Genomic DNA, 16,659 nt, shown 5'->3' on the forward strand with positions numbered 1-16,659 from the left:
GGGGTGATGCATTGATCCATTGTATGGTCACAATCCTTAGGGAGCATGTGTATTGTTTTGTTACCATTGACACAGATTTCTTAAGGTTTAATTAGAACCCCTTTCACACTAACACATCCACCCACGTAGTGTGAAACCACGTACCCGGGTCCCAGCTACCCACCTCAGTATGTGAGTAACGTGCATTGACCCAGGTTGATCAAAATAAAATGCGTAACTGCTGATGAAATAACAAACAGCCACGCCTGTGTCAAGGTTTCACTTCCATAAGGAAAGTTTGTTTTGAGATGCACCAGGAGCCAGATTGCAGTTGGGATTTAAAAAAAAAAAAAAAAATGCATCAATGAACATTTTCGGCTGCCGGTTCAATCCAGAGACGCTTAGATGGAAGTATAGGTACCAAAATGTTTACTTGCGTCTGTCGCCAAGGTCATCCCTGCTTTATCAAAAGCCGTGTGAAATTGTGTAGAGCATGCCAGTGTGAAAGGGGCTGGTATGTGTGATAGGGTGCAATGTACATAAAGTAGTTATTTGGGTTCGTTTTTAGCACTACACAAGCAAAAGGTGGAGCAATTAAAAAAACAACCAAGATCTCTTTTGAAAAGTGGCATCAAATTATTGAATCTGCACCAGTTTGGTACCAGTTGTGTTGCTCCTACAGGATGTTGAACTGAGATTACTGATTTCTTGGGTTGTGCTGGGTGTGGAGGTATTCCAGTTTTCATTTCTGGAGTAGGTGGGGGAAATTTTAACTGCAGTTTTGGATGGGAAGGGTTTAGGAATATCCCGGTACCAGTTTAAATGGTTGACTGCCACAATCCCAGCCTAACAAACCTAAAACAAGCAATGGTATTTAAAATGAGAGGTTCAATCCCTATAGAAAGGGTTTGATGAACTCCATAAAAAAAGACCAACAAATATGGTTGTGTGTAAATACAATAATTTTACAGTAAGTGCACTTTCAAACTTGCATCATTAATTTTTCAAAAGTAGGAAACAATTACGGTTAACAGATTCAATTCATGCATGTGCCGTCTGGAAGGAAATCTTCAACGCAGGATATGTTGCAATTCTGTTCATTTAGCACAATAGTAACTGAAGCACCACATACTGTGAATGCTATGTTTGTTCTGTGTTCCGCAATTTGTAGCATAGAACAATAAATAAATAAAAATACAATATTTACAACCGACGAAATTCCAAAAGAAAAAAATAGTCCTCATGTTTAAGATGATATCACATTATGCGCTTTATTGCTTTGTGCTGTCAGGGGGCGCTGGTTTACAAAATCACAGCATCTCGTCTTGGAACAGTGGTTGTATACGTGCGGTTTGCCAAAATACATTTTAAAAATATATCTTTCTGTTCGTACATATGTAGCCATGTACAGTGATTATTTAATTACATAGCTTATTTAATTACTAACAAAAGTCCAAAGTAAATGTACAATTAAGAGGACAGACGCGGCGCCCTACAGCAAGAGACTATTGATTGGCAGTGTATTGTCTGTATATTCACCGAACAGACTGGCGGTGGTAGCAGTGGGAGGTCTGCCAGGACAGTCACGGTAGGAGTAATGATTACTATGAACACAACCTTGTTCATCGTTTTCGAAGAGAAAAGACATAAAAAAATAATAAGTAAAGAACTCGGTAGTAATAATAAGGGGGACTGGAATTGTGAATACAAAAAACAAATGACAGCTAATATTGTGTGCATTTGATTACACATGACAGCAGCGAAGCGTTTCATGAATTTAAGATAACGGTACCCAGTAATAACGTAAGCAGCTGGTTTGGTGAGAGAAAGCTAACGGGACAGAAGCGTCAACAATTAGCGTTAATATTGTTATTGTAAATAATGAGTTAGTCTTATAAAATTCAACAATGAGCCTGAGGATTAGTTTACTAAACCTTCTTAAAACAGAATAGGGCAGACATATTTCATAAGCAGAATTTACAACCGTACTGTACTGCTATAAATAAATAAAATGACAAATGAAGTTGATATTATGCAAAGAAAGCGTAGGTTTTCAAATACTGTACAGTCATTTGAAGATTTCAGACCCCATTTATGTGTATTGTTTATATACGAATGAACTAGTGCAGACGCGCCCCGCTGTGTCATTCTCTATTACAATTAACTATTTATATCGCTGCTTTTAATACAAAGCGGAAACAATATTCCAAGAATAAGCTATTAAAGTTAAAAAAAACGAAAATGCAGAACACTACTGTACATTGCGTAAGGTGGATAGGTGTCATAATGACTTATTTGTCCGCGTGAAATTGAAACTAAAAAAGGAGCAGCGTCCAGTTGACAGATGTTTTTTTTTTTTTTTTTTTTTTTTTTTTTTTTTCATTAGGCTGAAGATAAGATACATTAATGACAGGTATGAATGCTTTTTGATTTATAATTGAAATGTGATTTGCATTTGTGGATATTTATTTTATTTCATTTCTTAACATATAATAAAATTATTTTATTCCATAGCTTTATTTGAGTTCTAAAAACTGGAACAGCAGATAGATATAAAGACAGAAACTGAAAGGAAACATCTTATTGCCTTCTTTAACAATACAGACAGGTAAGTAATCTAAGTAATTACTTTAAATTCAGAGACACCCTGACTAGTCTTCTGACAATAGTTCCTTAATCAAGGTCATTTATTCAGGAAGCATATGTACACATATGTTCTTACATTTCTGTGTATATGTTGAACCTTATGGTTTGTTTTCACTTATTGTCATTTTTTTTCACAAAATAATAATAATAATAATAATAATAATAATAATAATAATAATAATAATAATAATAATAATAATAATAATAATAATAATATGCACTTGAACACTCTGTAGTGAGGTTCCTTGTCTTTTTTATTTTCATTATTAACATCATGACAACTTTTTAGGCATGTAACTGTAAACTGGTTCAAAGCTATTTTCAAAATGGCCCCTCTAGTGCACCGACAGTGTAAGGATTATTGCCCACATTGTCAACAGATAACACAGCAATAATGACCCATGATGTGATACAGAACAGAAAAGCCAGAGCACTTTTTTTTTTGTTTGTTTGTTTGTTTGTTTGTTTTGTTTTGTTTTGTTTTGTTTACTGTTTTTTTTCTGCAGTGTTTTAGAGGACATATCTCAAACCCCAGTGCACTAGAGCGGCCATTTTGAAACAGACTTTAACTTTATAAGTGTAAAAATTGTTAAGATGTTAACAATGAAAAGAAAAATTACAGGTCAGTTATTTAAACAGTTGTAGAAACACGTGGGGATTTGTAACACTGTCTTTCGCAACCCCGCTACTTACTCGTTAACACCTTCACGTCAAAGGAAATCTGGACGTTGTTACAGGCTAGCCAATGAGAACAAAGCAACAAAACTTGCCTTTGTTTTGAACCCATATAAAAACAAGTGTTTTAGCTTACTAAAATATGTCTTCAGAATGACTTCCAAGCAGTTTGTGTTGCACCACAGTTCTCAAACTGCTTCAACAGGAGGAATCCAGTCTTTTTGCCTTTGAGGTCGTATTTTCCTGCATTCATATTCTTTTCACTTTGTGTTCAGGTAACACATATCTGACGGGCTGGTGTGTTTTAATGACAAAATATGTTACTGTCAGGTTAACTGCACACCGTACGGAGCTCAAATGGGCGTTCCTCATTTGTAAGAGATGGTCACAGCCATGAAAAAACAAAGCAGTGTGCTTGATTGAGATCACATGTTTTATATATATATATCTATATATATATATATATATATATATATATATATATATATATATATATATATATATATATATATATTTTGCAGCCAAGGTAAAGTAATGTCCTTGTGATCACTACAGGATGTTCCATAACAAGAGTTCATTTTTGCTGTCAAAATATACCGTGCTGCTGCAACCATAAACTGAACCTTTATTTGAAACACTGTTGTGATCCATTAGTAAGGAAGTTCTAACATTAGATTTACAGCTTTAGAAAACTGCTATGTGTGTTCGCTGTGCGTCAATGAGTATTTAACAGTAAACAGGAAAAGGATCAGGTAAAGAACTGCAAATACCTGTAATACAGAATATATGAAATATTGTCAATGTTTTTCCAGTGCTGTATATACACACACACACACACACACACACACACACACATACACACAGTATATTAGAACATTTGCTGAACCACTTTTAAGATTGTTTATTGGACTAATGAATCACCAAGACCTCAAACTTCTCTTCTTCAGGTTAAAGTAGGAAAGCGAGTTTGATGTTTTATTGTTTAGTTAATCCAATAAAAGGCATCACATCTCCTTCTCTTTGTCTGTTATCTCTGGACTGATACAGCTACCATTTTATCTATGAACCACTTTTGAATGTCAATCTAATTTATTTGAAATCCGCTTTGAATCCAAATTTTTATGTTGCATTAGTGCTTTTTTTAATATTGCCTGGGTTTCATGATGTTCTCTTTCTTTTATGCCAGGGGTCCCATCAAGAAGCATGAGAATGAAGGCAGGTAAACCAGATAGCCAGGAGGCAAGTACCCTCCCGGGGGGGTTGTGGGTGTGGACCAAGAGTTATGTCAATGGGGCGGCATCCACTTTGCTGGCCACTTTGGTGACCTTCCCCATCTACAAGACCATCTTCAGGCAGCAGCTTCACTCAGTGATGGTACGGGAGGCTTTACGGCAGCTCCACAAAGAGGGGCTCACCAAATTCTACAGGGGCGTCCTGCCTCCTCTTCTGGCTAAGACGGTGCAGGGGACAGTGCTGTTCGGTACCCATGACACAGTACTGCACTGGTTGTCTCCCCAGCCCAATCTGAACGGGCCCCATTCCCTTTATCACTGCTCCCTTGCAGGGATGGTATCTGGATTTATCGAAGCTCTGGTCCTGACTCCCTGTGAGAGGGTCCAGAATGTGTTGCAAGACAGCCGCAAAGACGTCAGACTACCCACCATCCGCAGCATCCTACAGGAATTCAACTCATACGGAGTAGGGAAGAGGCTGAAGCTGGGGTATTACAGGGGCCTCTTCCCCATTATTTTCCGAAATGGCCTGGGCAGTGCCCTTTACTTCGGCTTCAAGGACCCCATTCGTGATGCCGTTTCGGAGAAGGGGCTGCCCAGCGGGGTCTCCTCCTTTGTTTCAGGGAGTGTCAATGGCGTGGGGGTGAGCCTCCTGCTCTACCCTCTGAGTGTGCTCATCACCAACATGCAGGCGCAGGTGGGAGGGGAGATGCGCAGCACAGGTCACTCCTTCAGGGCACTCTGGGAGTCCCGTCAAGGCAGGGTGTCCTTGCTGTACCGTGGAGGCTCCCTGGTTATATTCCGTTCCTGCATCACCTGGGGACTGACTACTGCCATCTACGAATCCCTAAAGGAAAGATCTGGGGGAAGCAGCTGAAAGGGGGGGGCCAGTCAGCAAGGGACTGTCTCTTACCTTCTTTCAGGTCACATTAATAGGATATCTTGACCAAGTTCAGTCAAACTCTTTCTAAATCTCCCACGTCCTTTCAGCTTTGTACCTTAACTGCACTAGAATACTAGTTTTGAGCTCTATACACTATACTCACTTTTTTTTTTTTTTTTTGGCAGTGACATATATAGTGGACTGTGGCAGAGCAAAGCTCTGCCCTTTTAAATTGGCAGGGATGGGGTTAACTTCCCCTGCCTGCCTGGGTTTATTATGTTCAGGTGGCTGGGGTTGATTAGTTGATTAGGTTGATTAACGATCAATCAGCGCCCAGCCACCTGATATAAAAGGAGGCCTCAGCTTCTCATTTGGGGAGGGAGCTGAGGAAGCAGGTTGGTGTTTGTTTTGTGGTTTTTGAATTTTCTAAATCCAGTGAAGGCATTGCCCAGCCTGGAAACTTTATTTTTGTGAGTTTTGTTTTTGCTTTATTTGTGTTTGAGTATCTGTTATTTTGCCCTTGTGCACTTTATTTTTGTTTATTTATAATAAAATAGTTATTTTTTTGAACTGCAGTCTGTCTCTGGGCCTCTAGGTGGCGCTATCCCACTCTGACACCAAATGTGGCAGGCTGGCGAGTGGATAGAGGCCCAGAGACAGACTGCAGTTCAAAAAAATAACTATTTTATTATAAATAAACAAAAATAAAGTGCACAAGGGCAAAATAACAGATACTCAAACACAAATAAAGCAAAAACAAAACTCACAAAAATAAAGTTTCCAGGCTGGGCAATGCCTTCACTGGATTTAGAAAATTCAAAAACCACAAAACAAACACCAACCTGCTTCCTCAGCTCCCTCCCCAAATGAGAAGCTGAGGCCTCCTTTTATATCAGGTGGCTGGGCGCTGATTGATCGTTAATCAACCTAATCAACTAATCAACCCCAGCCACCTGAACATAATAAACCCAGGCAGGCAGGGGAAGTTAACCCCATCCCTGCCAATTTAAAAGGGCAGAGCTTTGCTCTGCCACATGGACCCTATTCACAAAGCTTTAATGTTAATTAAAGAATGTTTCTAAAGAAGCCTGTTTTTATGGATGATATAAAGTTGTGTATGCATGAAACTGGTTCTTCAAATTACAGTGTTAGAGTTTGCCTTGCCTTTTCTAATGTGTGCAGTCCTTCTGACTGGTTCCTTTTTAATTACTCAGACACATCAAAACATTCTCGTGAATGTGGAGCATAAGTCACTGTATCGGTAGATGTCACTCAAAGGTAAATGGCCAAGGACTGTATGGTAATATCTCTCCAATGATGTGCTGCATAATATTTTCCCAAGGAAACAGTGGCCTTAATTAAATATTCAAGATCAATGTGATACCTTCTGACTCTTTTATTTATGTGATTCTCTGTTCAAAAGCTATGCCTCTATAGATTGTGATACTTGCACAATGTGGGATTTTATATTGACAGATATTTTAATATCATTAATAGTTTGTTTTTATAACTGTAATCATTATTAGTTTGTTTTTTTCAATAAGCTGGGTTTGAGCCACTTTAAAGGATGTAGCTGGCTCCTTGCTACTCTCTTAACAGGGTCTAAAGATTGTCTGTGTCTTGGCTTATTGAATCCAGCAGACTCTGGTGCTGTGCAATGAGGAATGCTGGGTCAACATTTCAGAAACAAGAAAAGACCTTATAAATAAGTTTTTACATAGCATCTACTCTTGTTCAAAGTTCTTTGCATATTTGCCATAATATAGCCTGTACGCACATGTTGTTTCATATGATGGGATGGAATGCTGCCTATAGTGTGCACCATGAATCTCTTTGTATTGTGATCAGGAGTGTTAGCATAGTTTCATGTTAAACTCTCCAGCACTGCCAAACTGCTTCCTTGGTCTATTTATTGAGGCCAATCTGTGCCACAGACGATAAAAGCATAAAAAAGCTAACTGTTGAATATTACACTTTGTTTAATTCATAAAATCGGAATTATTATTTTTTGATTACTCACAAGTTTAAACTTCGTGAATAAGTTTTTCAAACAGGTAGTCTTTAATTTTCTTTTCAAAAGTGCATTGGATAGTATTTTAAGAGGAATATTGATATTTATTTATGTATTTATTTATTTGTATTGTTATTGTATAGATTTAATTCAGTAAAAGGCAGGTTTAATTTAAATAAGTTTATTATCTTACGCGTAGCTTGCAAAGCTTGAATCAAGATAATAAGACATCCAAATCAGGTAGAAATTACTGCTCTGAATATATCTGTTAACTTTTACATTAAATAATACTGTTTTTAAATGTATTGAAATTAATGAAAACTAATATATTGTATAGTATTAAAAATCAATGTGGATTTACCCTTTAAGTATAAAATGTAGTATTTCTTTGGTGCAATAGATGGTGCTGTGTCACACTTTTTCACTTTAAATAACAGCTATTAAACACTGTCATGACACAGTAGTGAACACAGCACAAGTGTAGAGACTGTGTTTATTTGTTCTGGAAGGATACATTCCTCTGTAATTATCAACTCCAAGTCTCCAAGTTTTAGACTATTTACCAGTAATGTGAAACATATTTTGCAGTCTTTGATAAGAAAGCACCTGCCAGCCTCTGTCAGATCTACTTTTCATGCTGGCCACTGTGACTTAAAACTGGGAAATGCAGCTTTTATATATTACACAATACATTAGAGGGATGTTATATTCAGCACACATGACCCATTCATGCAAGGGACATCATATTTACACAAAAGTAAGTCCTACAGATGGAAAGTTTTCTCTCTCTCTCTCTCTCTCTCTCTCTCTCTCTCTCTCTCTCTCTCTATATATATATATATATATATTTTTTTTTTTTTTTTTCTGAGTACAATATATCATTGGACTGTATGACTATGTAAATCATTGTATAACATACTGTAATATTTTATATAACAGTTGTTTTGGTGGATTCAGCAGGTTTAATATGTAAAGATGAACCACATAGCTGGTAAATGAAAACCCAAATGAAACCAGTTTTGATTTTCCTAGACCCAGAATTAGAAGCTATTACGGCGATCAAATTGCAGTGGTATCCTGATTGCGCTGGTCTCCTGTGCGGATCAAACTACAAATCTGTGACCTCCATTACAGCCCAGGCTTGCCCTGTTGAATGATCAGTATCTGACTAGCAGAACTTGTCCCCAGGCCTTGTGGTACAGCTTATCTGGGAATTGACAGCTGGTCAGGGAAGCGTAGGTGTAAGGACAAGCTGTGAACTGCAAGGAAGCAGTGAAATACCATTTGGGGAAATGTTCCCTTTTAATAAATGTTGTTTACTCTGAATAAATCTGTGGTTTTGCATAGGCTTATCAGCAATGCCAACAGCAGGGATCTGTAGCAAATAGTGTGCACTTCTATTAACATAGTGCCATGGTACTGCTACATGTAGTGGATCATACCATTGTGACTACACCATTGTATTAAAAAGCAAGTATGGGAGTTCATACACAAAAGCAGAACAACTCCCCCACAGCCTTTGACAAAGGCTCTCTCTTGCAGTAAACGATTCAGGAACTTAAAACATGCCAGTAGCATGAACAATATTGTGGGAAAGAGTGAAAAAAAAACAACTATATATAGTAAAAAGATCTCACACAGGTTTGTTGCCCATTTAAAATAAGACCCAGGGCACAAAATGAAAGTTTCAGCAGTGCTTGTGTGCTATTTTTAATAAACACAGACACAAACAAAACACCTAGCTCTGTTTTAAACACAACTGGAACCTAACTAAAACAGGACAGCTATTCTGTTTACCTTTTATACAGTACAATTTTTCTAACAGTTGACAGCACCATCAACTAGGCCCTCCACACAGCAACAACCCTAAACACACTGGCTGCTTTCTTTAAATACCCGGCAACTGGCTCTAATTTACAATGATAGCCAGGTGCAGGGGATAATTAACAATAAAACATTTAACAGTGATGTGCATTCGCACATTTTTTTGGTGGGGAGGATATTAACCCTCTCTCTGCTGTGTCTATATATATATATATATATATATATATATATATATATATATATATATATATATATATATATATATATATATATATATATCACTGTCATTAACTGTGAATAGCTGCAACAGTTTGGAGATTTGTGTTGTGCTAATGAGAGGTAGGTTTTATGCCTCGCTTATTATTACATCTTCAGATGGAGAAGTGCAGACCTGTACTCTCTTGTGTTGACAGCACATATAAAGGTACTATGCATGAATGCAAAGTGCTGCAGAGACATACAAACACACCCGGCAGCACAGGAGCAAAATAAATAGGTAACCAACAACTCACACGAGAAAGGGTTCAAGAAAAGGAAGGGGACCAGGGGAGCCGCTGAAAAGCAGCCCGTCTGATATAGTCTTAGTGCTGCTGTTCTATCCCTGAGTTGTTGTATTGACTGGATTTGGACGGTGTAACATCACCTCTGGTAAATATGTGACTAGACCTACCTGACTCTCTGTCCAATATGGCTGGAAACCTTTTATACTGTCTCATGTGTTCACTATGCTTTAATGAAAATAAGAACACAAAGATGCAGCGTGTATTTGAAGTATTAGAAAATGCGTGTAGCGGGACACAAAATTAAACACATTGAAAAGGGAGAGTGTAATGTGCCTAAATGACCACAGAAGGTCAGTATTATCCAGATTTAAAATATGCAAAAACGAAATAAAACAATAAATAATGCATTATTAAACTATTCATATATCGCATTTATTAATTTATTGTTATGAGTGTTTAGTGTTAAAATATTTATTGTCGTTAATAAATTAAGAGCTATCTATTGGAGCCCTCCATAATTAATTATTATTCGAAAAGGATTTGTTTAACGACTGCTGAACTGACCAATCATCTGTAGCTTCTGCGGAGTCTCTGCCAATGAGATTAAACGGGTGGGTTCTATTTTAAGGTGGAGTAGGGTGGTGCTGCTGTATTTAAACCTCCATCTCGGGGGCGTTTGAACCAGCACCTTAAGGAGATTTTTGACGAAGGTTAGTTTGCAGCGGTCATCACAGGTAATAATGGTTCTAAAATATTTTACTGAAAACATAGTAAAATTAATACACTGTTGTGTATGGATTTCGTGAGCAATGCGAATCGAAGGACAGGTTTTGTGTATTTCCCGAATGAAAAACACGTAACGTTTAATACAATGCGGCATTTAAAAATAAATAAAAAAAAAACGAACAATTTGGTGTCCTCTAGACTTTAAATATATGCGGATATTCTTTGACTCCTAGGTGTGTGGGACAATATGTTGATGCAAACTACACTCCAAAAAATAAAGTAATGTGCATTGATTATTGTTTTATGTGCAAAAAATGCTATAACAACGTGATTTTTTTTTTTTTTTCGGGGGGGTGCGGTGGAAAAGCTGTGCACACGCCCGTCTTAAGGCTAGATTTTCAGTAACATCGTTTAAGGCACGGTATAATTATTTAGCATATATTGTTAAATCGTGATTGAATTCATTCTGCAATTCAGTACTGTGCGCTGGTGGAACACATGGTACGGCACTGCGCACCCCTTCTTGCTGTGTAGGTAAGAAGAAAAGACAGTCTGACCCTGGTCCACGTTTATCTGCAGCTCTTTCTGAATCAAGCCGTATAGACAGCACAGATAAGTAGCTGTCTGGAAAGTTATGTTTTTGTATTGTATTTTTGGTATGTGCAACGTATCGACCTATTCAGAAGTGCCCTGCATACCGTGTCAGTTGCGTTTGTAGTAAGGGTACGAGCCTTAGTAGCGTTCGTATTATTTAACAGGCGACTTTATCCAAGGCGACCTACAGAGACTAGGGTGTGTGAACGATGTATCAGCTGAAGTCACAACAACGTTGCATCCGAAGTGTTGCAAAAAGGTTGTGAATTACTGAGGGTCATGTCGTGAGTGCGCCAGAAGTTTCACTGGGGACCTCCTGGGTACAAGCCCTTTTCTTTAACCATTGGACCATACAGCCTCCAAGGTGTAACAGAGCAACGCTCCCAAATCACAGCCTAGTGTTTATTTTACAAATTCTATTCCTGCAGAAACAAACATTTTAGGCAATGCCTAGGTAAAAAATAAAAAATAAAGGAATTGTGGGTGCTACTGCATTTACTTGAATGTGCCCAGCAGCTGGAAAGCTTCATCTTGGCTCTGGCTCTCCCTCTTTTAACTGACTAAAGATTGCACCCAACCTGTTTTGCAGCCCTATACATTGGAGAGTGGCATTGTGCAAGTTACAGGAAGGTGTGTGTTGTGACTGGAATGATATCCAGTTCAGAGTATTGTTGTCTTTATTGGGAGCCACAGAGCGTGGCAAGAGATTTTGTGAAAGATAAAAAAAGCGGTTTATTGGCTTTTAAGGGTGCAGTCTATATTGCACAATATTTGGGCTGTTTGGTAGATGACAAGTAAATGCTTGTTCAGTAATAGTTAATGATTGGTCTTTTTTTTATTTTTTATTCAAGCATATGCTAATCTAGTACTGCTTGTTACCAACCAAAAAAAGCAGGGGCACTTTCACTTTGTGGCGTTCACTTCCCCATTTGCAGGTCATTTCACGGCTGTGAGAGGTGTGTGCTATGGCTCTTTTCTATTTATTCAAGCAGATAATTTCAATGTAAGACACAGTATTGCAAATCAAAGACTTCTGCTTTGTAGAAGATTGGGACTGCACAGGCCACACAATCCATATCTGCACACTGAGGTTCCCTTTAGTAGGTGTCATATTAAATGTATGACAAAATGCTTCCAGGTTATCATTCATGGCCATATCGGCATATTTATCAAGTAATACCATGTCGGGTCTGATCAAAACCAAAATTTGTGAACATTGATTTAATCATGCAAGCACCCATCTGCTTGTAATTTATTTTGCCTCGTATGCCAGAGACTCTTTAGACTAGGCTTGACATTTAAAGCATTGAACAAACTTTGACACCCAAGCAGATAGGGATGGGATGTGGTGCTGGTAAGTGGTGGTGCAACTACCGGTAAAGCCTGCTGTTTAGATGGTAGAGTGGTACTACTTTGAAGGTGCCAGGTTGTGTACTGTCTGTCAATGTAAATTTGTCATGGATAGGTGCTACGAGTAGCTAAAGTGGTGTGTTTTTGTATTGTATTTTTGGTATGTGCAACGTATCGACCTATTCAGAAGTGCCCTGCATACCGTGTCAGTTGCGTTTGTAGTAAGGGTACGAGCCTTAGTAGCGTTCGTATTATTTAACAGGCGACTTTATCCAAGGCGACCTACAGAGACTAGGGTGTGTGAACGATGTATCAGCTGAAGTCACAACAACGTTGCATCCGAAGTGTTGCAAAAAGGTTGTGAATTACTGAGGGTCATGTCGTGAGTGCGCCAGAAGTTTCACTGGGGACCTCCTGGGTACAAGCCCTTTTCTTTAACCATTGGACCATACAGCCTCCAAGGTGTAACAGAGCAACGCTCCCAAATCACAGCCTAGTGTTTATTTTACAAATTCTATTCCTGCAGAAACAAACATTTTAGGCAATGCCTAGGTAAAAAATAAAAAATAAAGGAATTGTGGGTGCTACTGCATTTACTTGAATGTGCCCAGCAGCTGGAAAGCTTCATCTTGGCTCTGGCTCTCCCTCTTTTAACTGACTAAAGATTGCACCCAACCTGTTTTGCAGCCCTATACATTGGAGAGTGGCATTGTGCAAGTTACAGGAAGGTGTGTGTTGTGACTGGAATGATATCCAGTTCAGAGTATTGTTGTCTTTATTGGGAGCCACAGAGCGTGGCAAGAGATTTTGTGAAAGATAAAAAAAAGCGGTTTATTGGCTTTTAAGGGTGCAGTCTATATTGCACAATATTTGGGCTGTTTGGTAGATGACAAGTAAATGCTTGTTCAGTAATAGTTAATGATTGGTCTTTTTTTTATTTTTTATTCAAGCATATGCTAATCTAGTACTGCTTGTTACCAACCAAAAAAAGCAGGGGCACTTTCACTTTGTGGCGTTCACTTCCCCATTTGCAGGTCATTTCACGGCTGTGAGAGGTGTGTGCTATGGCTCTTTTCTATTTATTCAAGCAGATAATTTCAATGTAAGACACAGTATTGCAAATCAAAGACTTCTGCTTTGTAGAAGATTGGGACTGCACAGGCCACACAATCCATATCTGCACACTGAGGTTCCCTTTAGTAGGTGTCATATTAAATGTATGACAAAATGCTTCCAGGTTATCATTCATGGCCATATCGGCATATTTATCAAGTAATACCATGTCGGGTCTGATCAAAACCAAAATTTGTGAACATTGATTTAATCATGCAAGCACCCATCTGCTTGTAATTTATTTTGCCTCGTATGCCAGAGACTCTTTAGACTAGGCTTGACATTTAAAGCATTGAACAAACTTTGACACCCAAGCAGATAGGGATGGGATGTGGTGCTGGTAAGTGGTGGTGCAACTACCGGTAAAGCCTGCTGTTTAGATGGTAGAGTGGTACTACTTTGAAGGTGCCAGGTTGTGTACTGTCTGTCAATGTAAATTTGTCATGGATAGGTGCTACGAGTAGCTAAAGGTGGTGTTTTTTTTTTTTTTTTTTTTTTAAGACAAAACCTCTCTTCCAAAATGTCTGATAAGCCAGTCATAAAAGAGGATGTGGAGAAGTTCAACAAGAAGAGCCTGAAGAAGATTAATACTGCAGAGAAGAACACGCTTCCAAGCCAAGAAAGTAAGTGTTGCAGAGTCTAGGGGTGTTGGGACTCTAAGATAAGGCCTGTGTTGTAGGTCAGGGCACCCCACTGGAGCCTGGTTACAGGTATCTTTAGCGCACACAATGTTTCAAAATAGTTATAGGATCTGATGCCTATAACATGTGTCATTTGTTTCCCCAAGTAGCATTTGGGACACCTGAAGCTTTGCTTCTGTCTGGAATGCTGAATTCCTCACACCTCCTTAAATGGGTAACCCCCCCCCCCCCCCCCACACACACTTTTTTTTTTTTTTTTAATTTTATTTAAATAAATAAAACTCTTTGGGGATGAACCAGAATGTAAACAGTCATGAGAGAGTTTGCTGTTTTGATGGATCAATTTGAACTACATGCTTAATGGCCTGTGCTGAAGTATTTAAATGCATCTTTTTTTTTTTTTTTTTTATGTAGCTATTTTCTTACAATCCTTGATCTAAAAATCCTTTCAGATGTATTGCTGTCAAGGTTGGTGGAGATTTAGACCGATTACTTCATTTATAGAGGATATCCTATCCCCTGTAAGGGGAGGTGTTCTTTTTAAAATGCCACCCGCTTCAAGTGGCACACAGTTTAATCTAACAGTGGATCAATATTGATTGCAACCTTTGCAAAAGGGCCATGTTTTTGTGGATCCACAGGCTTATTTCTAGTCCAATTAAAACTAGTTGACCTGGAATTAAATAATTGCAGGTATTTTTATGTGATGCCCTTCAATAACTGCTATACAGATAGCAATGCCTAATTCAAATTCACAGGTTTTATGTGATAGTAATCGGTCCATTACAGGCACTGCAGTCACACTTGCATTTATAGCAAGACCTGCACATCCAGGTGTGGTCGTGCTCAGCATGGTCATTTGATCACAAAGGATTTCTGCCGACTTGCCTTTTCTTTTGAAAGAAATACCTTGAACTGGAGGTTGTGACTACCTGGGCTATTGTGACTGGTGTCTTGGAAGCCACTTGTTTCTGGTTGAAGACTTTGTATTCCAATGCTGTCGAAGTTGGTGTGACCTACCTGACCTTTGTCACTTAATTCATTATAACTAATAGAACCTTTTGTAATAAATTGCAATAAATGTACTGTATATCCTTGGCAGGGTTATATTCCGATAAACTTTGTTCAGTTGGCCTGACCAGCTGCTGTCTCTGCCAGTAATTTGGATAATGCCAAAAAGAGAGAAAAGCAGCAAAAGAAAGTTCTTTATTTCCAGTTATGGATGTGTTTACTGTAGCCTTAGCCCAGTGATCGCACTCCCAAAGAATTTATCGACTGAACCCCCGCATTGTTTCATTCTGGATGTCCCGGTCTAAACAGTCCTCACATCTCCCAGATCCCTGCTTCTCCTGAATATTCCCCCTCATTTAGCAGTGATGCAAACCTTGACACGGGCTCATTGCCAAGTTTGGTAATTCTGCATTTTGAATCCGGGTCTGGTCATTCTAACACAGATTCTTATATACAGCACTTGAGGCACCTTGACAAAGAGGTCACACCTTGACAGCATGAACTTATACACCCTGATAATCTATTCCAGTACTGCACCGGGTGAGGGGGGGGGGGTCTATGTATTAAACTTTTGCCCCAGTCTGATGTTTCTCCCTGTGTTCTGTCCCCAGCCATCGAGCAGGAGAAGAAATTAAATGCTGAAGGGAGAACATGAAGGAGGAGCAGTCCTGCACCAGCTGCACATTCCATGTGTCTTTACCTGTCCTCCATCACTTCAACACTTTCTTCTTCACAGCATTTCTCAGGCAGGGCTGAGGGAGCAACTGCAGACCATGTGCTAGTGCAGCTTGTAAAAATCTGCTTTGATTCACTGCGGGGAGGGGAAAGGGGGTTCGCTGACGCATCCAAGTGTTAACATGTGATTTCAAGGTAGTCTGTAGTGGATAGATGTCTTCAAAGATGAACGTGTTGTATCTGGTGCCACAATTTGTCTTCCTTTTAAGAAATGTAAAATAAAAATCCACTTTAAAACATTACATTTTTGTATTCTTGCATTTTATTCTGGATAGCAGTCGGCTGGTTTTGGTGGAAAGTGAATGCATAAGTGAGTTCATTTTTTAGAAGTTTCAGTATTTTAGAACTGGCTTCCACACATTGACAGCTAAATTACTGAGTATCCAAAGCCACAGTTGGATTTTGGTAAAACTAGAGTATTTGACTGCAGCAAGACAAGACCTGTATGACAACATTGATTGAATATTTACAGAGGAATAGCAAATCCTTTAGTCTGTAAATGTAATTGTGTTTCAATGGGGTGTCTGAAAGATTGCTTTTTTTTGTAATTGAAAATGCAAAAGGGTGGGATGGAGAATGTAAAACAAATGATCAGAAACTGAAATTGCTCATCTGACTGCCCCTATGCTCAGGAGAACCAATGACGGGTCACTTGACCACCCACCCCTGAACATTCTGGAGCGAGAGGCATTTTCAAAGATAAACATGTTTTGTCTCATAGACAAGATCTGGTGGT

At 38.7% G+C, this 16,659-nt stretch overlaps 2 protein-coding genes across 3 annotated transcripts; both read left to right on the plus strand.

Annotated features, from left to right (window-relative positions):
• Nucleotides 1-1,299: 1,299 nt before the first annotated feature.
• Nucleotides 1,300-5,572, plus strand: LOC121317909 (solute carrier family 25 member 53-like). 2 transcript variants are annotated; one of them, XM_041254004.1, is made up of 4 exons: nucleotides 1,300-1,567; nucleotides 2,366-2,392; nucleotides 2,494-2,587; nucleotides 4,487-5,572. In XM_041254004.1, the coding sequence occupies exon 4, from the start codon at nucleotides 4,504-4,506 to the stop codon at nucleotides 5,407-5,409; it is 906 nt and encodes a 301-aa protein (XP_041109938.1). In that variant the 5' UTR covers nucleotides 1,300-1,567; nucleotides 2,366-2,392; nucleotides 2,494-2,587; nucleotides 4,487-4,503; the 3' UTR covers nucleotides 5,410-5,572. The 2 variants fall into 2 exon arrangements, with proteins under 2 accessions (XP_041109938.1, XP_041109937.1); XM_041254003.1 differs by lacking the exon at nucleotides 2,494-2,587.
• A 4,817-nt stretch (nucleotides 5,573-10,389) lies between these two features.
• Nucleotides 10,390-16,165, plus strand: LOC121318739 (thymosin beta-15A homolog). Its single transcript, XM_041255747.1, has 3 exons — nucleotides 10,390-10,487; nucleotides 14,038-14,159; nucleotides 15,800-16,165. Exons 2-3 carry the CDS (start codon nucleotides 14,057-14,059, stop codon nucleotides 15,841-15,843), a joined length of 147 nt encoding a protein of 48 aa, XP_041111681.1. The 5' UTR covers nucleotides 10,390-10,487; nucleotides 14,038-14,056; the 3' UTR covers nucleotides 15,844-16,165.
• The last annotated feature ends 494 nt before the right edge of the window (nucleotides 16,166-16,659 follow it).

The sequence above is a fragment of the Polyodon spathula genome, chromosome 7 (assembly GCF_017654505.1).
Source record: "Polyodon spathula isolate WHYD16114869_AA chromosome 7, ASM1765450v1, whole genome shotgun sequence".
NCBI classification, from domain to species: Eukaryota; Metazoa; Chordata; class Actinopteri; order Acipenseriformes; family Polyodontidae; genus Polyodon; species Polyodon spathula.

Excerpts from the sequence above, each read along its gene's own strand:
- LOC121318739 (XM_041255747.1), top strand. The coding sequence starts at position 14,057 with ATGTCTGATAAGCCAGTCATAAAAGAGGATGTGGAGAAGTTCAACAAG. Across the intron at positions 14,160-15,799 it reads CACGCTTCCAAGCCAAGAAA|CCATCGAGCAGGAGAAGAAA; the intron begins GTAAGTGTTGCA and ends TTCTGTCCCCAG.